General features: G+C 41.4%; 1 protein-coding gene and 1 long non-coding RNA gene across 7 annotated transcripts in view; one reads left to right on the forward strand and one right to left on the reverse strand.

Annotated features, from left to right (window-relative positions):
* Positions 1–13020, reverse strand: part of ATRN (attractin) — a 184848-nt gene extending 171828 nt beyond the window's left edge. For 3 of the 5 annotated variants that reach the window (XM_027976837.3, XM_042229779.1, XM_027976838.2), the window contains exon 1: positions 12540–13020. In XM_027976837.3, coding sequence (XP_027832638.1) covers positions 12540–12910 — 371 coding nt within the window. In that variant the 5' untranslated portion in view covers positions 12911–13020. The remainder of the gene's footprint in view (positions 1–12539) is intronic. The other 2 variants (XM_042229777.2, XM_060397613.1) reach the window with 1 other exon arrangement.
* Positions 11920–25698, forward strand: part of LOC132657637 (uncharacterized) — a 29835-nt gene continuing 16056 nt past the window's right edge. For both annotated transcript variants that reach the window (XR_009596092.1, XR_009596093.1), the window contains exon 1: positions 11920–12211. This is a non-coding gene — a long non-coding RNA (uncharacterized LOC132657637). The remainder of the gene's footprint in view (positions 12212–25698) is intronic.

Raw genomic sequence — 25698 nt, forward strand, 5'->3', positions numbered from 1 at the left:
GTAATATAATGTTGTTTTTTTTTCAGTAACTCTGTAATACACCAGAAATTATATTCTTGGCAACTACATAAAGCCATTTTTTAAAAAATGATGTATGTCAACTGTACATCAACCTAAAAGTATTCAAGGAAGTAAACAGAAGTTTTCAGTTATTTTGGTGGTGCTTCAAAAGTATGAAAACTCTAGAGAAAAACCATACATACACAGGTATGCAAAAAGATATATAAAAAGTGTTCATTGTAGCACTACTGGTAACAGCACAAGATGGTAAACTCTAAATACCCAGCAGCTGAAAAACATGTAAATAAAGGGGAATTCTGTAATCCTAATAGCTATGAAATCAACTAGAACTACTTTTATCAACAGAAACATCTCAAAAGCATAGAAAAACTAGGTTGGGCGGCGAGAATGACTCGTAGAATGAGTACTTGTAGAATGACTACTTTATATTTATAAAGCTTGAAAACATGATTTTATTTTTGGAAACAAGACATTGTGTGTTTGCATGTTTATATATATGTGTATCTGTGCATCTGTAGTGAAAAAGAAACATGCAAGAGAAATAATAAACATCAACTTCACCACACTAGTTACCTCTGGGGAGAGTTAAGGTAAACAGAATTAGGGAGGAGTAATATAGTGACTCTGGTGATATCTATAATATTTTATATCATATAACTTTTATTATTATATAGTAATAATAATATGAAGAAAATTCAGAAGAGCTAGGTTGCAGGCACACAGATGCTCATTTCATTTTTCTTTGTATCTCTTCCATAGGCTGGACCATAAGGAAGGCAGAGAGCCAAAGAACTGATGCCTTCAAACTAGTGCTGGAAAAGACTCCTGCGAGTCCCTTGGACAGCAAGGAGATCAAACCGGTTAACCTCAAGGGAAATCAACCCTGAATACTCACTGGAAGGACTGATGCTGAAGCTGAAGCTCCAGTATTTTGGTCACCTGATGTGAACAGTTAATTCATTGGAAAAGTCCCTGATGTTAGGAAAGATTGAGGGCAGAAGGAGAAGAGGGCATCAGAGGATAAGGTGGCTATGGCGTCACTTATGCAATAGACATGTACTTGGACAAACTTTGGGAGATGATAAGGGACAGGGAGGCCGGGCATGCTGCAGTCCATGGGGTCGCAAAGTCAGACACAACCAGGCGACTGAACAAGAGACACGTAAAACATGATGCTGCGGCCAGTGCAGCAGGGAGGGACTGAAAGTGGTCAACACCGTTTGGGAAAAAGAAACTAGAGACAGAATTAAAGTTTTAAAGATAGGACCGGGGGACTCAAGACCTCTTGGATGAAGGGCCCTGTTCCTCAGAGCCACATCACCTTTATTTACTGTCTTGGCAAGCAAAAAGTATCTGTTGTACTACGATGAAGCCAGCCTCCTGTGCCCCGGTCACATCTCCCATTTTATTGATTAAACTATCTTTGTTATTCTCTTGTACAAAGGCTATCACATAGCTGGGGGTCACAGACTCTCATAGGCCTTGGGAAAACATCTTAGTGTGTGCACAAGCAGCATTCTGAACTTGCGCTGACCCAGCATTCCAAGGTCCACACTATGTTCTTCCTTAGCTTAGCAGGATATGACGACCCCAACTAATCAACTCAATGGACTTTTATTGGGGTTATGCAGTATTGCTAGATTTTGCTTTTATTCTTTCCTCTCTGTGATTTTCTCACAGCTTAGCCAGAGCAACAGGCAGCTGACTACTAACCTCTGCCATGTGATGTTTAAACATGTGTTAGGGAAGGGTATGAAATGATCTAATTCTGCAAATTTGCCTCAAGATAATGTTGCTAAACCTGATCAAAATCCTTGTGAAACTGCAAGATGTCTCCAATATTTGAAAAACCAATGTGAAAGGGGAAAATTAAGCGACAATTACCACCAGTTTGGCCTTTCCATTAAATTTGGAAAAACCATCCACACAGGAAGTACGCTATTTGTAAAGGAATGCTTACAAACAGCTAAAAACCACTATCATTTTATCATTTAGAAATAATACCAAAAAATTTTCTAAAAATAATTTTAAAGCACAAGTGCATGAATAACAAACATAAGGACAGGAAAGTAGTGTATTCCTGAAGCATAAAGCAGAGCCAAATACACTATCTATTTTAATATGCATCTGATCCCCAAATTAAATGTCACTTTACATTCATCTATAAATAATGTTTTTCCTTACTCAATTAACTAAAAATACATTAAACAACATGTACCCACATGTTAAAGAGGGGAAAGTCAAATTTTTCTTTTTATATTGTGAATATCATTACAAGCTATGTTCAAAATGCATGTTATAACCTTTAATAGGAAATTACTTTTAACTCCATTTAAAATCATCTTGTCAAAAACAGGATACATTTTTTCATGTGTAACTAAGATAGTCTACAAGATTATACATTTTTGTGAAAGGATCTGTGAATCAGAAACTATAGGAAACACCGGTCCAGAGACTACTTTTGCATCCTTTAACAGTACCTGACACAATCTCAGCCTCTAATACTTACAGACTTATTAGTAAACATATTAGAAAATTCTTAATTAGAATGCAAAAAGGACCAAGAGGAATTAATTGGAAAATTCATTCAACTTAATAACTGTACACTATTAATGCCAAATTCTAAAAAATAAAGATGCAATTCAGCCATAACTAAAATTAACTTCTATAAGACAAAAAGAATAAACATGTAAGTATATAACCTGTAAAACATGTAAAAATGTAAATGTAAATACAGTCCATGGGGTCACAAGAGTCAGACACGACTTAGTGACTAAACCACCAAACCACCACCAAAACGTACTTAAAAAAAAAATAATAAGGAATAAAAACCAAAAGGATAAAATCAAACCAGAGACTCACATGTTTAAAAAAAGGCAGTTTAACTATATGACACTAATAAAATGAGGGAAAAGAAAAAAGCAAGACAAATAAAAGAAAGTCACTCTGAGGGGGATAAATTGGAAAAGGTCAGGCTAATAACAAAGGACCAGTCTAAAAGTACAGGGAGAAAAGGAAAAAATAGAAGGAAAAAAAGGATTAGATTAGTATACAGTATATGAATAAGTCACTTATGCCAAAATATATCTGGGAAATCACAGAAATTGGTAAAGAATATAAATGAGAAACTAATTTAATAAGAAACTAATTTAATGAATTTCTAGATACAATTATTTTGTAAAGTACAACCACAATTTCATTTTAGTTTTAGAAACAAGATTGTGTTTAAAGAGAAAACTCAATGATTTCTGTTCAACCATGGTACAAATTTATTAAATAAGTTAGTCATAATTAGTAAAAGCTATTTGATCATAAACATAGTCTGCTTTTTTCCTGTATATTTATCTGTCTTCCATACTGTAGTAAATGCATTTGCTTATCTTAGGAACTTTTCACAGAGGTAAAGTTTAAATGTCAGATACTTGCTTTCAAACATGTCATAATTTGTGTGTGTGCTCAGTCACTAAGTTGTTTCCAGCTCTTTTCGACCCCCTGGACTGCAGCCCACCAGGCTCCTCTGTCCATGAGATTTTCCAGGCAAGAGCACTAGAGTAGGTTGCCACTTCCTCCTCCAGGGGATCTTCCGAACCTAGGGATCAAGCCTGCATCTTCTGTATCTTCTGCATTGGCAGGTGGATTCTTTACCACTGAGCCACCTGGAAAGCTCCTGTCGTAACTCAGGCAATTATATTAACACATTCTTGCTAAATTTTTCGTTTTACTCAATGAACATATTTTCACCTATTCATCTAAAAAAAACTCTTCCAGGAATTAGACAAAAATTTTAAAGGTCTATCATTTCAGTATTTTACATAAAGTTTTCACCCAAAATAAAAACTTCACATAACATAAGCACATATTTTGTTGCCTCCTCCCATAATCCTATCTATTTTCCCTGTCACAAAATCAAGACATCAATAACTGCCATTCAATGACTTGGCTCTACTACACTTAACCACAGGGCAGTTCTAACTGCAGTAACGTCAACATTCCACATAGCGGGCCACTCACCGAATACATTTCTGATGAAAACTGGGAACCAGCATCTCATTACACGATACAATATTTCCCAGACCATTCTCAACTTTCATAATCAACACTTACTGAGTATTCACCAAATAGCAGGTTCTACAAATATGCAGGGGCATCGCTGTCCTCACCTGCCCGCTACTGGACCCATTTTCTAGTAACATTATGTGTGTTTTCTTTTCTCCTTTCCCTTCTCAGTTCATACCATCTAATGGAGTTGGACCTCAACCCCCATCTCCAAGAGGTACTCAACTCAGGTCTGATTGGTCAGAACATTCCCAGGACCTGAGCCACAGTGACTGCTTCAGTAAAGGACAAGTGAGACTCTCACCCCTCCTTATCTGTTACTCACTCCTAAAGAAGAGCTACTCTTTTCTAGTTTGATTTAGCTTTTGGAGACATCACATGAAGAAAGCCTGCCTGCAAGTGAGGCCAGTAAAGAGGCAAGGAGAGAGAGACTGGTTGCCTGGATTTAGCCACATATGAAGCCAACAATATTCCCTGGACTTTTCTGTCATAGAAACCAATAAATCTCTCCTATCTTTTTCTCTCAAGTTTGCCTGAGTTGGACATCTGTCAAAAATAGATTTCTGACAGAAAGTGTATCCAATACAATTCACAAATAGAGTGACAATTAACGAGCCTTTGAATGTGAAACTAGATTTTTTTTAAAAAGCTGAAGTATAGGACAGTGAGAACAGCCTGATCCCGAGCTGGAAGTTGGCAATCCCAGTTATGCAGAATCAAAGAAACAAGTTAAAAACACTGCCTGTGGTAACTTAGGGTTTGCATCATGTGCCCAACATGACTGGAACATTGGGAGACTCAGCATTACAAAGTCAGTAATTGAGACCATATTATCAAGTTCAAGAGGATAAGGCCCAGGTTGGCAACCCACTCCAGTACTCTTGCCTGGAAAATCCCATGGACGGAGGAGCCTGGTAGGCTGCAGTCCATGGAGTCGCTAAGAGTTGGACACAACTGAGCAACTTCACTTTCACTTTTCACTTTCATACATTGGAGAAGGAAATGGCAACCCACTCCAGTGTTCTTGCCTGGAGAATACCCAGGGACAGGGGAGCCTGGTGGGCTGCCGTCTGTGGGGTCGTACAGAGTCAGACACGACTGAAGCGACTTGCAGCAGCAGCAGCAGCAGCAGCAGCAGCAGCAGCAGCAGCAGCAGCAGCAGCAGCAGCGGTGAAACAGATGAAGGAAATTTAAAGTTACAAACACCTAATTATAAAATAAATAAGCCACAGGTATGCAATTTATGGGGCTTCCCAGGTGTTTCAGTGATAAAGAATCCAACTACCAATGCAGGAAGATGCGGGAGATATGGGTTTGATCCTTGGGTTGGGAAGATTCCCTAGAGGAGGAAAAGGCAACCCACTCCGGTATTCCTTCTTGGAAAACTCCAAGGACAGACAAGACTGGTGGGCTGCAATCCATGGGGTCTCAAAGAGTTAGACACGCTAAGCAACGGAGCAAACATGCATATAATAAACAGCATAAGGCATATGGTCAATCATACTGTAGTAATTTTGTATGGGAACAGTTACTAGACCTATCATAGTGATCATGATACTAACATAACATTGTACATAAACTATACTTCAATTAAGAAACAAAAACAGGGAATATCATGGTGGTCCAGTGGTTAGGACTCCTCACTTTCACTGCCAATAGTAAGGATTTGATCCCTGATCAGGGAATTAAGATACTGCAAGGTGTACAACACAGCTTGGAATAGAATGGAGTATACAAAACAAGAGGATAAAGCCCAAACTCCTTTGTGTGGAATATAAAGACTTAAATGAGGACTTCCCTGGTGGTTCAGTGGTTAAGAATCTGCCTGCCCATATGAAAGACACACAGGGTCAGCCTCTGGTCCAGGAACTAAGATCCCACATGCCACAGGGCAACAAAGCCCGTGAGCCACAACTATTGAACCTGCATTCCAGAGCTCAAATGCCACAACTCCTGAGCCCACGTGCTGCAACTACTGAAGCCCATGAACTCTAGAACCGCAACAAGAGAAACCATCACAATGAGAGGCTTGTGCACCGCAATCACAAAGTAGCCCCTGCTCACAACTGGAGAAAACCCACAGGCAGCAACAAAGAACCCATGCACCACAATGAAGACCCAGCACAGTCAAAAATAAACAATTAATTTTAAAAAATACTGTAATGATCTGGCTTTTGTCCCTCTGTATATTAGGGGTTGTTCTATATTGTAAGGGATAGGAAGTCTAAATCTGACTTAAGAAAAATGTTACCTGTAGAACCTCATAAAACCACAAAGTGTAGCTTCAGTCAAGGACTTATCCAGAGATTCAGGATATCATTAGGTCTCCAGCTCCACTGTTCTACTATCTCCTCTCTTTTAGGAATTGCACTGACCTCAAGTGGGCTCCAATCACAACAGCAATGCTAGCTATAATAGTTCTAGGCCCTACATCCTCACCACACAAACAGAAGACAGCAACACATCTCCTTCATAAATGCCCACAGAAGAGAGGTCTCCAGCAAAAGTCCTGAGATTCACTCTGCCTGAGTCACCTTAGGTCACATGCCTACTTCAAAACAATCACCAAAGTCAGAGAGTGGCATGCTCTGATGGCTTAGCCTAGGTCAAGGATGCACCTTGAAGCTGGAGGTGACTGAGAAGGGAAAACCAATTACACTTTTCAGTCTCACACCCTTCCATTGTATCTCTTACAAGTTATGCTCCAGTGACACCCATTTACGTTGAGTTCTCTAAGTGTTGTGAGTTGAACGATGCCACTGCAAAGGATATGTTGAAGTCCTAACCACACCATACCTGTGAAGGTGACCTTATCTGGAAACAGGGCCTTTGCAGATTTACTTAAGAGAATGTCATATTCACACATCTAATATGACTGGTGTCCTTACAAGAAGAGAAGAGACCTACAGAGAGAGTGCCATGTGAGAAGGAAGAGATGGAAGCAGAAACTGAAGAGACTCATCTACAAGCCAAGGAATGCCAAGCATTGCTGGCAATTTCAGAAGCTAAGAGAAAAGCATGGAACAAATTCTCCCTTGGAACCGTAAGAGACAGCATCACCCTGTCAACACCTGATTTCAGGCTTCTGAACTTCAGAACTGGGAGAGATTAAATTTCTGGTGTTTTAAGTCACCCAGTTTATAGTACTTTGTACCACAACCTTAGAAAACTAACACAACAAGTAAGAATAGTCCATGATTCTGACTTTGCACAAACTCTTTGCTCCTTCTGGAGTGTCCTCCCCCAGATTGTCTATTTACACTAAACTTCTCAGATCTGCCCAAATGTTCTCTTCTCTGTGGCACTTTCCACCAGAACCCACAGCACAGTTAGTCTCTCCACCACACAATAGTCCAGTACCACATATTGCCCACATTTATATTATTAAATTGTAATAGCCTGTGCACATAGCTAACAACATCAACCCTTCAGAATTATGAGCTCTTCAAGGGGAAAGCAAGACTTGATTCTAACCCACCTTCACAGCCTCAAGTCAGGGCACAGTATCTAACATATAGTAATCAATCAGAAGCTACTTATGAATTGAATAGGCCGATGGCTCATCTCAAAAGATAACAAGCATGATTTCAGAGAGTTGGCTATTCTAGATTATAGAAAACTGAAGATGGGCCTTGAGGTAGAATCTAGATAAAAAAGAAGAAAAGAAAGAATGTGGGGATAGGATGAAGGGGGGTGATGAATTTAGCAAATATGCAGAAAAACTATTACAAAGTAGAAAGGTTGGGTTAGGGAAAAGGGGTTATATGTAAAGCATTTTAGGGCCTTCTGCTGAGGGTCATTTTACAGATAACGGAGTTTAAAAAAAAAAGAACATTTCTGACCAAGACAGCAACGTAAGTTCTCAGGGGATTATATGACACAGGGTAGAATGGATTCCAGAGGTGCAAGAAACGAACAGAGGCAGATCAGCAATGAGGCGAAGGGCCAGGTGCACTAGGGTGGAGCGGAAAGAACAGAAAGGAACACATTTCTAAGACTTTAAAGAAGAAAGAAAAACAGAAAGAGCAAAAGACTACTCCTAAGTTTTGATCTTTGGTTATCGAAACTAGGATTTGCTACTGAAATAAGAAATACAAAGGAAAACACTTTTTTAAAAAAAACTTTTTTCTTTTTTTAACGATAACAAGTTTGGTCTTCAATATGGCTCAATATGAGATAACAACACAACATCCCAATGAAGATGCCCAGCAAACACTGGAAGACAAGACAATGAAATTTAGGGAAAAAAAAATAAAAGGACAGAAAGACAAACATGGCAGTCATTCAGGTACATTTCTGAAAGTCATAATACATATGACTTGAAATACACATACACAGCAGAATTTCATTCCTTCACTCAATAGTTACTGAGCACTATGTCTCAGGTACTGCTCTAGGCTCTGGGAATATAACCGTGAGCAAAAGAGATAAAAATCCCTGCCCTCATGGGCTTATATTCTACTGCGAAAATTCATAAACATACGCTTAGGGCTTCAGATTACTTCCTCTTAGTAATTACCATAAACAAGGTAAGTATTTATTTTACCTTTTTTACCATATTTTATTTTCCAGAATTTTCACTTCACTAGTTACAAAAGTATATGCATATCCTCAGACCAGCAGCCAGACAGATTCAATGAATTTAATTTTTCTTGTATGCTAGCTTTCCTGTTGTAACAAACCTATTTTCCCTCTTTTGTTTCTCAAAGTGCTAGAGAAGGAAACAGCAACCTACTCCAGTATTCTTGCCTGGAGAATCCCATAGACAGAGGAGCCTGGAAGGCTATATAGTCCATGGGGTCACAAGAGTTGGACGCAACTTAGCGACTAAACCACCACATAAGGTTCTCAGTAGGTTATTGTATTCCACCTGCCCAAAAGTTGTATAGCATGAACTTAAAAGAATTAAACGCATATTAACTTCATAAATGAGCTTAACATCTTTTTTTTTAAGCTTAACATCTTTACTTTCTAACTTAATGGGATATATTTATCCTCTAAAGAAAAACTTTGATAGTGATATTACAAGTAGAAAAACATGATTACTGAATCACACAAAAATGAATGGAAGTGGCACTGCTCTGGAAATCATCCACAAAAGATTTCATAGTTATTTTTATTAAACTGACATCATTAACCTTATCCTCTGTAATTAATCATTTCTACAGTATCTTACATTTGGAAAAAAAAATGAACTTTCTAATTACAACCACACAATAATCCAAATTTTAAACAACATCCTCAGTTATTCTGAAGATTAAAAGGTACAATATACATGAAAATGTTTGGCCAGGTCTCTGGCATGCAGTATGGACTCAGTGATAACTTTAGGGAATCTAATCCTATTATTACCTATGTTCCTTTCAATTAATGAAAAAAATCTTACTACCGCAATTGTAACACAGGATTTACGGAACTTAAAGGCTTAAAAAACCCACCAACTTGATGCTGACCCAAACCAGAAAGGTAGTCATTCTAATGTCTCTTAGGTTAATAACAAAGAAGTCTGTAAGTTAAATCAAGATACAAACTAATTTATAATCAAAACCAACATTTCACTCTTCCCCTAAAAAATCGTACAACTAAAAATTTAATGGAAGGTTTTTTTAAAGACTATAGACATAAGTTTCTCTTACTTTCATTTTTTAAAATGCAAATTTCAGAAGCCCACAAAATACAATGAAATTATCAGAATGAAGGTCTTAACTGTTTGCCCAGAAAAGAGCACTGACACTAGCTGGAACTGGCTCAAATGGAGCATCCTCAACAACCTGGGAAGCCCCTTCACTCTCACATGACACCATCTGAGACAACGTGCATCAAGACTGCCTGTTCCCCCTGGAAAGTGGTTCTATTCCAATCCTCTGGACAGTCCTCATGCACACTTGGACCTGCTCTCTCTATATGTAGATGACGCTAACACTTACACCTGTCCCACAGGTGGAAATCCTGAAAGTACTCCCTCCTCAGTGTGTGCAAAATTAAACATCTCAAATCTGCTCCTCCTGTGTCTCTGCGTCTGTTAATGATACCACCATCCCCTCAATCACCTAAGATAGGGTCTAGTTTTCATTCCCTCACCATCCCCCTCTCTTCCCAAGAGCAAGCCAGTTTCAAAGAAAGATCAGTCATTCACCTCTATAATACCACCTAGCACCTATCCCTTCCTCCATTCCTACAGTTTATCTTATGTTTTCATTACTCCTGACCTGACCCACACCAAGGTTCCAATCTAGCTGCCCATCATCTCTCATGCTTAAAATGAGTCCACCTTCTCTGAACATTATAGACAGACTGATCTAGCAACATATGTCCTTCCCCACCCTGTGGGACCCCACTGCCTACTAAGGCATCCTAAATTTTCAGAACTTGAAAAATTCCCTTCTGGCCCATTATCCATTCACTTGGACGTGCTCAAATTCAAAATGCTTTGGTCCCATCTTCAAAGGCCATTCCTGCTCTGGCTCCAATCTGTAATGACTGTAATGTCATGAAAACAAGATGAACAATGCTATTTTACTGCTCACAGGCTAAAGGTCAAAACTTTCAACCCAACCGACAGGGCTCCACGTGGCCTGGTTCCTGCTTATCCCTTCAGTCTTGCCATGCTTCCCTTTGCTCTCTCTGCTCCAGCCACTTGGCTTTCTATCCATCCTGAAATGATCCCTCTTATCTCCAAGCCTCTGTACACACCGGCTCTTTAGCAGACCACCTCCCATGTAGGTAGTCGGATTTCACCCTTCAGAGAGCAACTCAAAAGCCACTTATTCAAACACTAACCTTACTTTTCCAAACTAAATCAAGTCCTCCATTTGCTCCCTTCTCTTCACTTTCATAGCATTAACAAAAATGATAAGAAATTGATTACTACTTGCAAACTAGAATGTAAGCTATAGAGCTGGACAGTGTCTGTCTTGTTAACCACTGTAATTTCATAACATAATCCAGAGTTGCCCTCAACAAGTTGTTGTAGATTAATGTAGTTCATGAGCCAGAATTATATTACCCAGAACCCTAAGTAAGGGTACAAGGCTGGCCATACTGTACAAATCTATTTTGAAATCACTTGCTTTCTCCATAAACAACAAAAAACTCATTTGCTCAATGTTCTCCAAGTTCCCTTGAAGATATGACATTACATGAGCCTATAATTCTACTGTTCCAAACTTCTCTCTCACATTTCTCCTCTATATACCCTGCCACTAGAATATTTCACTTCTGGTCTCCACAATTTTGTTTGCATCCTTCGTTCCATCTGGAATTTTTTTTTTCCAGCTCCACATTTCCAAATCCTACTTATCCTCAAAAGTTCAAAATCAGTGTCATCTCCTCCTCAAAATATCCCTGCATTCCCTCAGCTAATCACACTTTCTCCACTCCTTTGCTTCATTCAGGTTTCAGACCAAATGTCACTTCAAATGAGTGTCTTCTCCTAAAGTTACCAACTGGTTATAATTCTCTACACTGTCTTATTTTCTTGACAGCACTTACCATAAAATTATGTTATTTTATTTCGTCGGTTTACTTAACTGTCTCTCTCCCTTCTAGAATGTGAGATCTATGAGAGTAGGGACCCTGTCTGTCTTGTTCTCCCTATTTACCCTCTCTTCCACATTTGACATCAAAAATGTTCAGCAAATATCGGCCAAAGGTATGTAGCCCTTATGATTAGGGTTATCTATGCAACATTCCAAACTCCTTGTGGACCAGACCAAAGTCTGGCTAATCTATTTGTATTATCCAGCAATCCTTGCACAACGAAAGCAAATAATAGTTACTACTAATTAATGAATGATCTCTCCAAGAGGTACTGCCCTGAACCAGGCCAACTCAGAACTCCACATTCTCTAGAAACCAGGGCAAATAGGAACCTCCTTCGACGCCCTCTCCACGACAGACCTTGTTCCAATCGGCCTCCAGTGAGCGTCCAAAAGCTAGTTTCTTTACTTCCTTTAGCCAGTAACCACTGGTTCTTCTATCTCTAATATCTCACAGTCCAACCCATTTCCCTTCTATCTCCAGATGACAAATCTCTCCAAGGGCCCTGTGTCTTCAGAGTACCCCACCATCTCCAGTAAGTCCGGGAACTCATCAGACCCTGGAGAACGAGGGGATGTTCAAAAGAAGTGTTAAGGTAGGCTGGCTCTCTCACCTTTTCTTTTACCTCGTTTTTTCCGAAAGAGGCCCAGTTTCATAGATTGGCTTTGATACTCTTTGGAATCGTAAGCTTTCGTCCCACGTAGCTTTCGTCCCTTTGGGGTGCCCCCACCCTTGCCTAGCACCTTTTCAACTTCTAGTACCGAAGACCCCAGGCCAGAGACGAAGATCTTCCCGGAAGCAAGTGGTCCTGAAACACGATGGGGCAGCCCTCCTCTCCCCACTTTCTGTGGGGCATCCGCCTCCAGCCTGGGGCCGTCTTGAGCGACCCTTAGCCTCGACCTCCGATACTACCTCCCACTCACCTGAAGCGGCCCCCGCAGTGCTGGCATTGCTCGCCCACCCAGCCGGCGGGGCAGACACACTGGCCGGTGCCAGGGTTGCAGCGGCCGCCGTTGACACAGGGCCGGTCACATTCCTTGGCCTCGGCTGCGGCTGAGCCCGACACCACCGCCGCTGCCGCCGCGGCCTCAGCCGCCCAGGGAAGTAGCAGCAGCGGCGGGAGCAGCAGCAGCAGCAGGCGCCGCCGCCGCCGTGGGAGGCGCAGCCCGGTCCGCAGCCCCGGCCTTCCAGCTCTAGTCGCGTCCCAGTCCCGACACCGCCTGCCGTTCCTGCTCGTGGGCGCTGGTGTCACCACGGTCCTCCTCACCCTCGCCTCAGTCGCCGCCGCCACCATCTTCCCCGGGCTGAGACGGTGTCCCGTGAACACATATACCTACACACACACACGCACACGCACACCGCACGGCCGGCTCAGCTTCGCCTGGCCGTGCGGGGCGGGACTGTGCCGACGGTGGCTCGGGCGGTCAATCCTGGGGGCGGGGCCAGAGCTGCGCGGGAGGCGGGGCCGGCGCGTGCGTGCGCGTGTGGGCGGGGCGAGCGGACTAGCGTCATCTGGAACGCGCTTCGCTGAAGGCGGTTCTGTAACGCAATGTGTGGGGTTTAAGCAGTTCTCCCCGCCTCCCTCGGCCATTCGCTTAGCGCGGCCGCGCCTGGGTAGCAGTCATGAAGCACCCTCTTCCCGTTGGTTGCTCGGAGCCAGTCGCTTCTTAAGCCAAGCCGGCCGAGTTGAGCGCTGCTGTCCAGGGACCCTGGCTCCAATCATCACTCTACCCCAAGTTTCGCTGCGGGGCAGAAGGGGCCTAGGAGTCTGAGTCATGAAATGGTGCTAGCTGCGGTACTGTAGGAGTGCTGCGAGCCTCTGCTCTGACCTTTGTAATACAGTGTTAACGAAGCAACATGTCTTGGGAACCTATGGTCAATGAATGCCTAGAACTGAAGACACACAGCAAGGCTTTCCTTGATACAGCCTGATTCAGTAGCAAACCAGACCCCGCACCTGTAATTCGGTAGAGGAAGTTTGGGGTTACCTTGTTCCCCACTGTTTGCCCTCCAATCTAAGGGGTAGCATAAAATTAGGAACTGGAGCCTCCCCCTTTCTGCCTCCCGGCCCGCTTTAAACACACAGGTCTGCTCCTAGAGCACTTCTTGTCAGGTAGTATGTTACTTTGGTAATCCGCAATGAAACATGCCTGCTGGCAGTATAACCTTGTGTGGTCCCCAACCCTGGAATCTGGACGGACCTGTGACTGGATTTAACCAAGAAGAAAGTGGAGGAAGTGATGATGGGCACGTTCCAGGTCTGAGCCTTAAGAACAACACAGCAATCCTGATGTTGAGCTCTTGAAGTCCTGAGCTGCAGCTTCTTTTCCACTGTGCCACAAAGAGAGCATTTGGAAGAAAAGTAGGAGCCCGATTAACACCAAGAACTGAGATCCCAGACACAAAAATCTGGTAAATCCATCCCAGCTGCGGGACCAAGTCAGTGAAGAAAGAAGCCCTTGTTCCAGCCACCTGGGCACTTCCACGTTACCTAGAACAGAGGCAAGTCTTTCCTACTTTGCCTTATCCAAAATCCTGAGAAATTATACACTGGCTTCTGTTTTAAGCCTCCAAGTTTTAGAGAAATTTGTTACTCACCAACAGATAACCAGAACATTGTCTGACATAAGGCTTGTGCTGTGGCAGAAACTCCCATGGCAGCTGTCTCAGAGTTTAGGCACCTTGCAGTCCCTAGGAAACAAAGAAAGGCCCTCGCACACTTTGAAGCGTCTCTTCATAGAGCACAGAATTCTAAAATTCTGGGATGTACCTTATATATCCAGGTCCTGACCTTCCTCATTCTGCATCCCCCTGAAGCCTGGTAAAGCTGAACTGTACAACAGCCCCCTCTCCACCCACACATCCTTCCTATTCTTACATGAAACTGGTGTTCAGCCTAGGCCCTAGCACTGGTATTCTGATTTGCTACAGTGTCCTACATGGGGATAAGTACGGATGAGACAGGAAAATGGAATATGTGGCCCTATCATGGGTCAGGCTGACATGCAGCCATGCCTTGGCTTCAGGAAGCAATGTTCCTCCAGGCCAGAAATGGAACCAGCCTATTCCACCACTCCCCACAGCAAGACTGAGCCCAGGGTAAGAAGTTTCACATGACTTTCCCAACACATGAGGTTAACAGGAAATGGCTTGTATCTATACAACAGCAGTATGACTATTTTTGCTTCAAAGCTCTCAAACCTTGCTGCAATAAACATTCTTTTTCTTACTTCCTTAATTTATTCCCTTCTCTAGTTCTTTTTCCTTAGCCTTCAAACATGCTTAAATTACCTGGTCCTTAAGAAACAAACAAAATATTTTCTTGTGAAGGGAAGTATTGATATTTTCTTTCTAAGGAGAAAGAAGCCATACTGTTGTCAGAGTCCGCTATACTTTATGTATGATGCATTAAAGATGGCTACAAATTCTTTTACAGTCTTTCAGTGGAAAAATGGGGACTAATCCCCCAGTCCTTGAATCTGGGGTGGCCTTAGTGATTTGTTTAATCAATAGACTATGATAGAAGTGATGGGCAGAGAATTTGAGTCTAGGTCATAGGAAGTTTTCGTTTCCTCCTAAGTAGCTCAGAGCACATACTCGGGGGAAATCCAGCTGCCTTAAAAGAAGTCTAGCTACTCTGAGACTTCAGTTCAATCACTCAGCCTTGTCTGATTCTTTGCAGCCCCATGGACTGCAGCATGCCAGGCTTTCCTGTCCTTCACCATCTCCCTGAGTTTGCTTAAACTCATGTCCATCAAGTCGGTGATGCCATCCAACCATCCCATCCTCTGTCATCCCCTTCTCCTCTTGCCTTCAATCTTTCCCAGCATCAGGGTATTTTTCAATGAATCAACGCTTTCTAGGTGGCCAAAGTATTGGAGCTTCAGCATCAGTCCTTCCAGTGAATATTCAGCGTTGATTTCCTTTGAGATTGACTGGCTTGATGTCCTTGCTGTTCAAGGAACTCTCAGGAATCTTCTCCAAAACCACAGTTCAAAGGCATCAATTCTTAAGCATGCAACATTTTTTACTGTCCAGCTCTCACATCCATACATGACTCCTGGAAAAACCATAGTCATCTATATATAATGCTGAGTGGGTTCTGGTACTATAACATCCAGTCACTCATGATGAAAGGGATCACTGCCTCTCTGAAAGTACATATGCAAGGACTCCTTATGCCTTATCACCTAGATCTGTGGCTGTTCTACCTGAAATCCCATGCTACCTTTTTCTCCACTAGTCCTTATCAAGGCAGCTACCTCCAGGTCCCAAAAAAGCTAAAGTCAATAGTCAAGAATTCTTAGCCTATGATATGGAACTGTTCTAAGTTCAGACTCTAAATAACATAGTTCTTAACAGCTGCACGGCCAAGGTTATTTGCCACTAAGATGGTGTGAAGTAGTCTCTGCTAGTTTTTTGGACTTTTGTTTTTTTCCCTCAAGAAAAGCATTCTCTCTGTGTGGTCCTTTTGTTCTCTTTGATTTCAAGTCATCATTTTCTATATTTTTGCTTGCATTATAGCATTGTCTCCAGGTCATGGACATGAATGATTTTTTATAATTTTTAATTTATGCAATGTCTTAAGTCCATTTCCCCAGGAGCAGAGCCTGAAATAGAATTTGAGTGTACAATTTATTGGGAGAGTACTCTTAGGAGAAAGACAATGAAGGAAGCAGGGAAGGTAGCTGATCAAGGATGCAGTCTTATCTGGAACTTCAGCCTGATCCTATGGAGAGTTATGGAGCATGAATTGTACCATAGAGTTGATCCCATCCTGAGGCAAAAGGGCCAGCATTTTGTATACATGTTTCATTTAGCAGCCCTCACTCAGCAGTAAGATGGATCCAGTAAAGGAAATTGGAAGGGGTAGCAGCAGTTTACTACGTACCATGAATATTTACTGAGCGTTATATACCAAGGAGGAATGCTCCCCTGGTAAGATCAATCTGATTAGCTGTTTGACGTTCCCTAAGACGTCAAACAAAAGACCTTGCTCTGAACTGTTTGAAATATCAACATATTTTAGTATGCCAAAGGTCTTTTAGTCTACTAAACTATATTTTTAGTCTACATGAAATGAAGCAATTCCCTGATTACAGATGTCCGGATCTTACCTAACTGGTTAAGTTCTATATTGCCTAAAGAAAAGACTGATCCTGAAACTTTCCAATAATCACAGCTGGGAGGGTTCTAGGAATGAAGCTCAGTTGGGTAGCAGCTCCCATATGAGGGATAGATTAACCTACAAACATAAGATCCCAATAATCCTTAGCAGGGTCTGCTGCAGCTGCTGCTGCTGCTAAGTTGCTTCAGTCGTATCCATAGATGGCACTCCATAGACGGCAGCCCACCAGGATCCCCTGTCCCTGGGATTGTCCAGGCAAGAACACGGGAGTGGTTTGCCATTTCCTTCTCCAATGCATGAAAGTGAAAAGTGAAAGTGAAGTCGCTCAGTTGTGTCCGACTCTTTGCAACCCCATGGACTGCAGCCTACCAGCCTCCTCCGTCTGTGGGGTTTTCCAGGCAAGAGTACTGGAGTGGGGTGCCATTGCCTTCTCCTAGCAGGGTCTAAGGGAAAGTAATTAGGGACGCTTGACCTGGGAGCTCAGATCTATGTCAGAGCTCCTAGTGGCCTCCATAAACAAGCCCTACAAATATAAAGTGGCCTTTGTATCAGCTCAAGGGACAAAATCCAGTCTTGGGAAGAAATAACCAATTTAAATGCAGAGGTCTTGAAATTTCTATTAGACGAACACGCCCACTTCCTCAAATTTCTACAGTAGAGAACTAAAATGGAGAAGGCAATGGCACCCCACTCCAGTACTCTTGCCTGGAACGACTGAAGTGACTTAGCAGCAGCAGCAGAGAACTAAAAAGCTTCTCCTGTGTGTAGATTAAATGTTATGAAAACAGTAATAGCATTAAAAGACAATTGTCCTTGCTAAATAGTATACCCATGACGAATGACTTCAAATTAGAGCTTCCCAAAACTAAAGCCATTTCCCCTCAGATTTATTGCGATATGATTCCATAACAGCAATGTATACATTTTAGGTGTACAGCATGATGATTTCATTTTCATACATCATGAAATGATTATCACAATAAATTTAGTAGAACATCTATCATCTCATATAGATATAAAATTAAACAAACAGAAAAAATACTTTTCCTTATAGTCAGAATTCTGAGGATTTACCTTCTTAACAATTTTCATATATAACACAGAAGAGAGTTTACTATATTAATCATGTTGCATATTGCATTTGTAGCACTTATTTATCTAATATGTGGAAGGCTGTACCTTTTGAATGCCTTCAATCCAATTCCACCCCCCTCCAACAACCTCCTCCTCTGATAACCACAAATTTGATCTCTTTCATGATAAGCTTATTTGTTTTTGAAGTATAATTGACCTGAAACACTGTATTAGTTCCTAGTGTACAACATAGTGGTTGGTATTTCTATAGCTCCCAAAAAGATCATGATGATAAGTCTCAGTACCATCTATCACCTTAAAGGTATTATATTATTATTGACTGCTTTCCCCGCACTGTACATTCCATTGCTGTTGTTGTTCAGGCACTTCGCATGGAGCGCAGCAGGCCAGGTTTTCCTGTCCTTCACTATCTCCCAGAGTTTGCTCAAACGCATGTTCATTGAGTTGATGATGCCATCCAACCATGTCATCCTTTGTCACCTCTTCTCCTCTTGCCCTCAATCTTTCCCAGCATCAAGGTCTTTTCCAGTGAGTCAGCTTTTCACATCAGGTGGCCAAAGTACTAGAGCTTCAGCTTAAGGATCAGTCCCTCCAATGAATATTCAGGACTGATTTCCTTTAGAATTGATTGGTTTAATCTCCTTACAGTCCAAGGGACTCTCAAGAGTCTTCTCCAATACCATAGTTCCAAAGTATCAATTCTTTGGTGCTCAGCCTTCTTTATGGTCCAACTCTTATATCCGTACGTGACTACTGGAAAAATCATAGCTTTGACTATTCAGACCTTTGTTGGCAAAGTGATGTCTCTGCTTTTTAATACGCTGTCTAAGTTGGTCATAGCTTTTCTTCCAAGGAGCAAGCGTCTTTTAATTTCATGGCTACAGTCACCATCTACAGTGATTTTAGAGCCCAAGAAAATAAAGTCTCTCACTGTTTCCATTGTTTTCCCATCTGTTTGCCATGAAGTGATATAACAGATGCCATGGTCTTAGTTTTTTTGAATGTTGAGTTTTAAGCCAGCTTTTTCACTCTTCTCTTTTACCTTCATCAAGGGGCTCTTTAGTTCCTCTTCGCTTTCTTCCATAATGGTGGTGTCATCTGCTTATCTAAGGTTATTGAGATTTCTCCTGGAAATCCTGATTCCAGCTTGTGCTTCATCCAGCCCAGTGTTTTACATGATGTACTCTGCATAGAAGTTAAATAAGCAAGGTGACAGTATATAGCCTTGACGTACTCCTTTCCCAATTTTTAACCAGTCCATTGTTCCATGTGTGGTTCTAACTGTTGCTTCTTGACCTGCATCCAGATTTCTCAGGAGGCAAGTAAGGTGGTCTGGTATTCCCACCTCTTGAAGGATATTCCACAGTTTGTCATGAACTACACAGTCAAAGGCTTTAGCGTAGTCAATGAAGTAGAAGTAGATGTGTTTCTGAAATTCTCTTGCTTTTTCTGTGATCCAGAGAATGTTGGCAATTTGATCTCTTGTTCCTCTGCCTTTCCTAAATCCAGCTTGTACATCTGGAAGTTCTTAGTTCATGTACTGTTGAAGCCTAGCTTGAAGGATTTTGAGCATTGCCTTGCTAGCATGTGAAATGAGCACAGTTGTATGGTAATTTGAACATTCTTTGGCATTGCCCTTCTTTGGGATTGGAATGAAAACTGACCTTTTCCAGTCCTATGGCCACTGCTGAGTTTTTCAAATTTTTTGATGTATTGAATGTGGAACTTTAACAGCATCGTCTTTTAGGATTTGAAATAGCTCATTCCATCACCTCTACTAGCTTCGTTCATAGTAATGCTTCCTAAGGCACGCTTGACTTCACACACAGGATGTCTGGCTCTAGGTGAGTGACCAGACCATAATGATTATCTCGGTCATTAAGATCTTTTTTGTGCAGTTCTTTTGTATATTCTTGCCACTTCTTAATTTCCTCTGTTTCTGTTTGGTCCTTAGTATTTCTGTCCTTTATTGTTCCCATCTTGGCATGAACTGTTCCTGTGCTATCTCTAATTTTCTTGAGATCTCTAGTCTTTCCTGTTCTATTGTTTTCCTCTATTTCTTTGCATTTCAAGCCTGTGGCGTTTATTTTGGATCTGCAAGGTTTTCCTTCTTAATCTCCCTCACCTATTCTTCTCTTCCACCCCACTCCTGAAGCTACCCTTTTTGATAAAACTTCTCAGAATTATCGGTAACAACCTGTATTAGTTTTCTGTGAGTCCTATAACAAATCGTCAAAAACTTGGTAGCAAAAACAACAGGAATTTATTCCCTCACATTTCTGGGTTTCAGCAGGGCTGCATTCCCTCTGGGGACTTTAGGGGAGACTCCCTCCTTGACTGTTCTAGCTTCTGGTGGCTATTGGCATTCCTTGTCCTCCTTGGCTTGTGGCCAGATCACTCCAGTTTTTGTCATGGCATTGTCTTCTCCTGTGTGTTCTCTTCTCCTGTGTGTATCTCTTATAAGTACCATTGTTATTAGACCTAGGGCCCACCTAGGCAATGCAGAATGACCTCGTTATCTCAAAATCCTTAATTAATTTCATCTACAAAGACCCTTTTCCAAATACACTAACATTCATGGGTTCTTGGGCAAGAATGTGGACAAATCTTAGGGGCACCACGATTCAGCCCTATACATGAAATCAACTCATTCAATTTATTCATTTATGCAGCTAGTATTTATTGAGTGCCTGCTATGAACTAAAGATTGATCTAGGCTCTGGGAAGGCAACAGTGAAAAAACATATAAAAGGAAATCCTCACATCCATTAAAATGGCTACTATCAAACAAACAAACAAAATACAGGAAAATAACAAATCACAAGAATATGGAGAAATTGGAACCTTTGTGTACCATTAACGTGAATGTTAAATGGTACGGCTGTTATGGTGAATGGTTTGGCAGTTCCTGGAAACATTAAAAATAGAATTACCATATGGGCCAACAATATCATTTGTGGCTGTGTATGTATATATATGTATATATACTTGCAAAATAATTGAAAGCAGGATCTTGAAGAGATATTTGTACACTCGTGTTCACTGCAACATTATTTTTATACAATAGCCAAAAAAGTAGAAGTAATCTGGGCATCCATCAGCGGATTAATGGATAAATAAAATGTGGTAAATAAGTACAGTGGAATAATATTCAGCCTTAAAGAGGAAAGAAATTCTGACATATGCTACAACATGGATGAATCTTGAAGACATTATGTTAAGTGAAATAAGTCAGCCACAATCATGTACGATTCCTTTTACGTAAGGTAACTGTGGGGAGGAGAAAGTGGGCCCTGGTTATTTAATAGATATAAAGTTTGAGTTTTGCAAGATGAGAAAGTTCTGGACAACAATATGAAACTACTTAACACTACTGAACTGTATACTTAGAAATGTAAAGAGAAACTTCCCTGGGGGTCCAGTGGTTAAGAATCTACTTTACAATGCAGTGGACATGGGTTCAATCCCTGGTCAAGAACTAAGATCCCATGTTGTGGAGCAACTAAGCCCACACACTGCAATTACTGAGCTGGCACACCTCAACAAGAAAGAAGCCTGTGTGCTGCAACTGAGACCTGATACAGCCAAAAATAAATAAATAAATAAATATAGTTTTAAAAACCAGTTAAGATGATACATTTTATGATACGTTTTTTTAACCACAGTTAAATAATTTTAAAATGGTGTTTAAAAATTCCCTGCCTTCATCAGTTCAGTTCAGTTCAGTTCAGTCACTCAGTCCTGTCCGACTCTTTGCAACCCCATGAATTGCAGCACGCCAGGCCTCCCTGTTCATCACCAACTCCTAGAGTTCACTCAGATTCACATCCATCGAGTCAGTGATGCCATCCAGCCATCTCATCCTCTGTCGTCCCCTTCTCCTCCTGCCCCTAATTCCTCCCAGCATCAAAGTGTTTTCCAATGAGTCAACTCTTCGCATGAGGTGGCCAAAGCACTGGAGTTTCAGCTTTAGCATCATTCCTTCCAAAGAAATCCCAGGACTGATCTCCTTCAGAATGGACTGGTTGGATCTCCTTGCAGTCTAAGGGACTCTCAAGAGTCTTCTCTAGAACAGCTAATTAGGTGGCTACAGAGATAGAGATAGATTTTTTTTTTTCAGGCCACACCACTTGACTTGTACAATCTTAGTTCCCTGACCAGGGATTGAGCCCCAGCCCCAGTAGTCAAAGTACCAAGTTCTAACCACTGGACCTCTAGAGAAGTCCCTCACCCGACTTCTTACACTATAGATTGGTTTTGCTAGTTTTTTACTTTATGTAAATATAATGCTACAATGTGGACTCTTTCGTGACTGTCTTTCACTTAGCATTATGTTTATGAGTATCACCTATATACAGCAATATGCTGTATATAGTAGGTCATTTTTTTTTTTCATTTCTCTACAATGAACAGAGTAGGAATCTCACACAGGTCTCTTGATGAACATATTTTCACATTTCTATTGGGTACAGAAGACATACTGATGAATGTTTAACAACCAGCTTGCTAGGGGGGGAAAGCCTTCAGGTGTAACATTTGTTGATTCCTGCGGTGTAAATACTCCCATCATGACCTATTTCAGTCTTCCAACATGATGTCGCTGAAAGTGGTGCTGGGAAGCCATGCACAGAACCTGCTCCCACAAGCCAGTGGGAATCAGCTCCAGCACTATGAATGCCTAGAACCCTACCAAGAAACAGATTCCAGAACAGAATTAGTCCAAGAGACTTATTAGGGGAAACACCTGTGAAGGATAACAAGCAAGGAAGCAAGAAAAGGCAAGCAGAGGATTCAGACTGCAATAAAACTCTGACAGCTGTGAAGGAAGGGGGAAGGAAGGGTTGGTTAAGAAGAGTCTCAGACTGCAGGCAGTTGCAAGAAAGCCTTGTCTGGTCCTATGGGGAGTGCTGAAGGCAAAGGTGCTGATTGGAGTAGTCCTGAATCTCATAGTACGAGGACTCCATTAGTACCAGAGTGGTGGTGGAGCCAGAACATAGCAGCTGGGCTGCCAATTACACTCCACACAGCAGGAGCTCCAAGCACTGTATTTTCACAACCTTCACAGCTGACAGTATTCCCTTGTGCCACCTCCCTGGAGATGAGTGGAATGGCTTCTCAATCAGTGTCCTCTCTAGACAACCTACTTTTCACAAGTTGGATGAACAACTCTGACTTGTTTGAAAGCTGGACTGGCCGCTTTAGACTGAATAAACCGTAGGTCCCTTGGGTAACTCAGTGAAAAAGAGAGACAGATTCTAGAGGAAGACACCAGATTTCCTCCTAATAAGGTCAGGTAAGTGTTCTAATTATTAACTGAAGTAATAGGAGTTGACCATATTTTATTCTTAATTGATGATTTGTATCTTACTGATTACATAAGGAAAGAATAGAAAAATGGACTTAGCTGGTCAGAAATAGAAACTGGAAAAGAACTTATAATCCAAGTTATAGTTAGCTATTGAACTAAAAGTAATGTGGTGCTTTATAAAAAACTGTCCACAAATTCTCTGATACTCTTTTTATCTTTATAAGTTGGAGTTTAGTTCCTCTCTCTAGTATGTAGGCCAGATTTTAGTGACTCACTTCTAACAAATAGAATGTGGTAGGATGTGACCATACAAAGGATAGTCAGTACCCCCTTCTCCCCCTCTCTCTCCCCACAACCCTTCTCTTTCTCTCTTCACTTGCTTTGGAAAAAGCCAGTCCTCACGTCGCAAGGTCACTCAAACAGCCCGTGGAAAGGCCCAGAAGGTGAGGAATTGAGGCCTCACATCAAGAGCCAGCACAAACTTGCCAGATATGTGTGTGAGTCAACTTGGATGTTGATCTTTTAGCTCCAGTGAAGGCTTCAGATGGTGGCAGCCCTGGCCAATATTTTAACTGACCTCTTGAAAGACCCTGAACCAGGATTGCCTAGTCAAGTTGCCCTCAGATTTCTGACCCACAGAACGCATGAGAATAATAAATTGTTGTTGTAAACCCCTAAATTTCGGGGTAAATTTATCACGTGGCAAAAGAAACTAAAACAGGCAAAAAGAGTTTGGAAGCCCCCTGCATACAACCAATGCCATAACAGACAATATTAGCACTGAGACAATACGGCAAACCTATGGAAGATGTTCATTTCCTTATTTCCTGCTCTTAGAGAAGCCTTCTCCTCTCCAAGCTGACTCTCATCAAAATTCACTGTCCTGGGGCCGCTAGAAACACCATCTCTGTTTCTAGAGCTTGCCCAAGGCCCTAATACAGATTACTGCCAGAGTTGTGATCAAGGCCTTGGATGCCTACACAGAGATCCCCATTTCATGCTGCTGCTGAGCCACTGGCACTAGCTCCCATCATCTGAGAAGCCACTGGCAGCCATGCAGACTTCCTAACAATGAAGTGGTTCTTGCATTCACTTATACTGTGACTGTGGCAAGAACCCCAAGGTCAGGGGGGAGTGGCAGATAACCCTTTATGCAAAGCCAGCTGACCAAAAGCCTGGCCTGTGACAAAAGATGTGGCCCAGATAGTGGTGTTTACCAAGTTAAACAGGCTGAAGCCAGATCAGCGTATCAAAAATGGCTCAAGTAACAGGGAGAGTCCAGCTGTGAACACCAGCAAGTCACAGCTAAGGGCATGGATTATGGACAGGTCAAAGAGGACAGAGAACTGCACGAGATCCATGGGTCACCTTTGGAGTCTGAGCCTAAGCCATGGTCACCTTCAGGCCTCTTTTGAAACCATCAGGGCCCTTTCTTCCATGTACATTTCAAGGGAGTCTAAAAGTTTTTTTCTTGCAGGGAAAATTCCTCACAGAGTTACCAGGGGTCAGATTTTGCTCCATGCTGGCAAGGAGCTTGAACAATTTTATGTTACTTTAGGTTCCCTCGAAAGAAAGCACTGAGACAAGTATTCAAGGTTTCTGTGGGATATAATCCTAGGAAGCAGTTAGGGGTGTGGGGAAGTCACACATGGAAGGGAAGGAAAGTCAACACAGAGTGCTAGTTTCAAGGGAAACTCTGAGAAATGGTGTAGGACGCAAACTCCAAGGAGGCAAGAGGGCTTGAATATTTGAGGGTATTTTACACCAACTGCAGTCAACCACTGAGGGCTGTTAGAGGAAGGGGTGTTAATTATTGTGGTGACCAAAACAGAGTTGTAGATACTGGTTGATTAATCTTTTATCTGTTAATTGGTCACTTAGGTCTCTCCTTTTGTGAATTGTATCTTCATATCCTTTGCCCATTTTTCTATTAGTTTTTCTATTTATTATTGATTTATATATTTAAACTCTTAATTTTTTCTTCATTGTACATCTGACAAATATCATTTTCCAGATTTTTGGTCAACTTTTCACTTTCTTAATGGTATCACTCAATAAATAGTCCTTGTTTTTAGTGTAGATTAATTTATCAATCTTTATAGTCTTTGCTTTTTAAGTCTTGTTGAGAAAGAAATCCTTTCCTATCTTGAAGTAACAAAGATGATAATTTACCAGGCATTTTTGCTTTTTGCAAATAGTCTTTAACACACTTGGAAAGTAATTATTTGATGATGCAATATAGAGATTCAATATTTAACTTTTGTCATGTTAATATGAAGTGTCACAGAAATAACAAACGTACACAAAAATAGAATAGTACAACAAACTCAAACACACAGTCTCAATAATTATTAACTTGTTCTAGTTGATCATTGCTGTGCAGCAAATTACTCAGCAAGCTAGAAAATTAAAACAATAATAAACATTCCTTTTCTCACACAATTTCTATGGGTCAGGGTTTCAGGAATGACTTACTGGGTGGTTCTGGCTCAGGCTCTGTCCTGAGGCTACAATTATTGGCCAGGGCTGCAGTCATCTGAAACTTCAACTG

Source organism: Ovis aries, chromosome 13 (assembly GCF_016772045.2).
Source record: "Ovis aries strain OAR_USU_Benz2616 breed Rambouillet chromosome 13, ARS-UI_Ramb_v3.0, whole genome shotgun sequence".
Classification (NCBI taxonomy): Eukaryota; Metazoa; Chordata; class Mammalia; order Artiodactyla; family Bovidae; genus Ovis; species Ovis aries.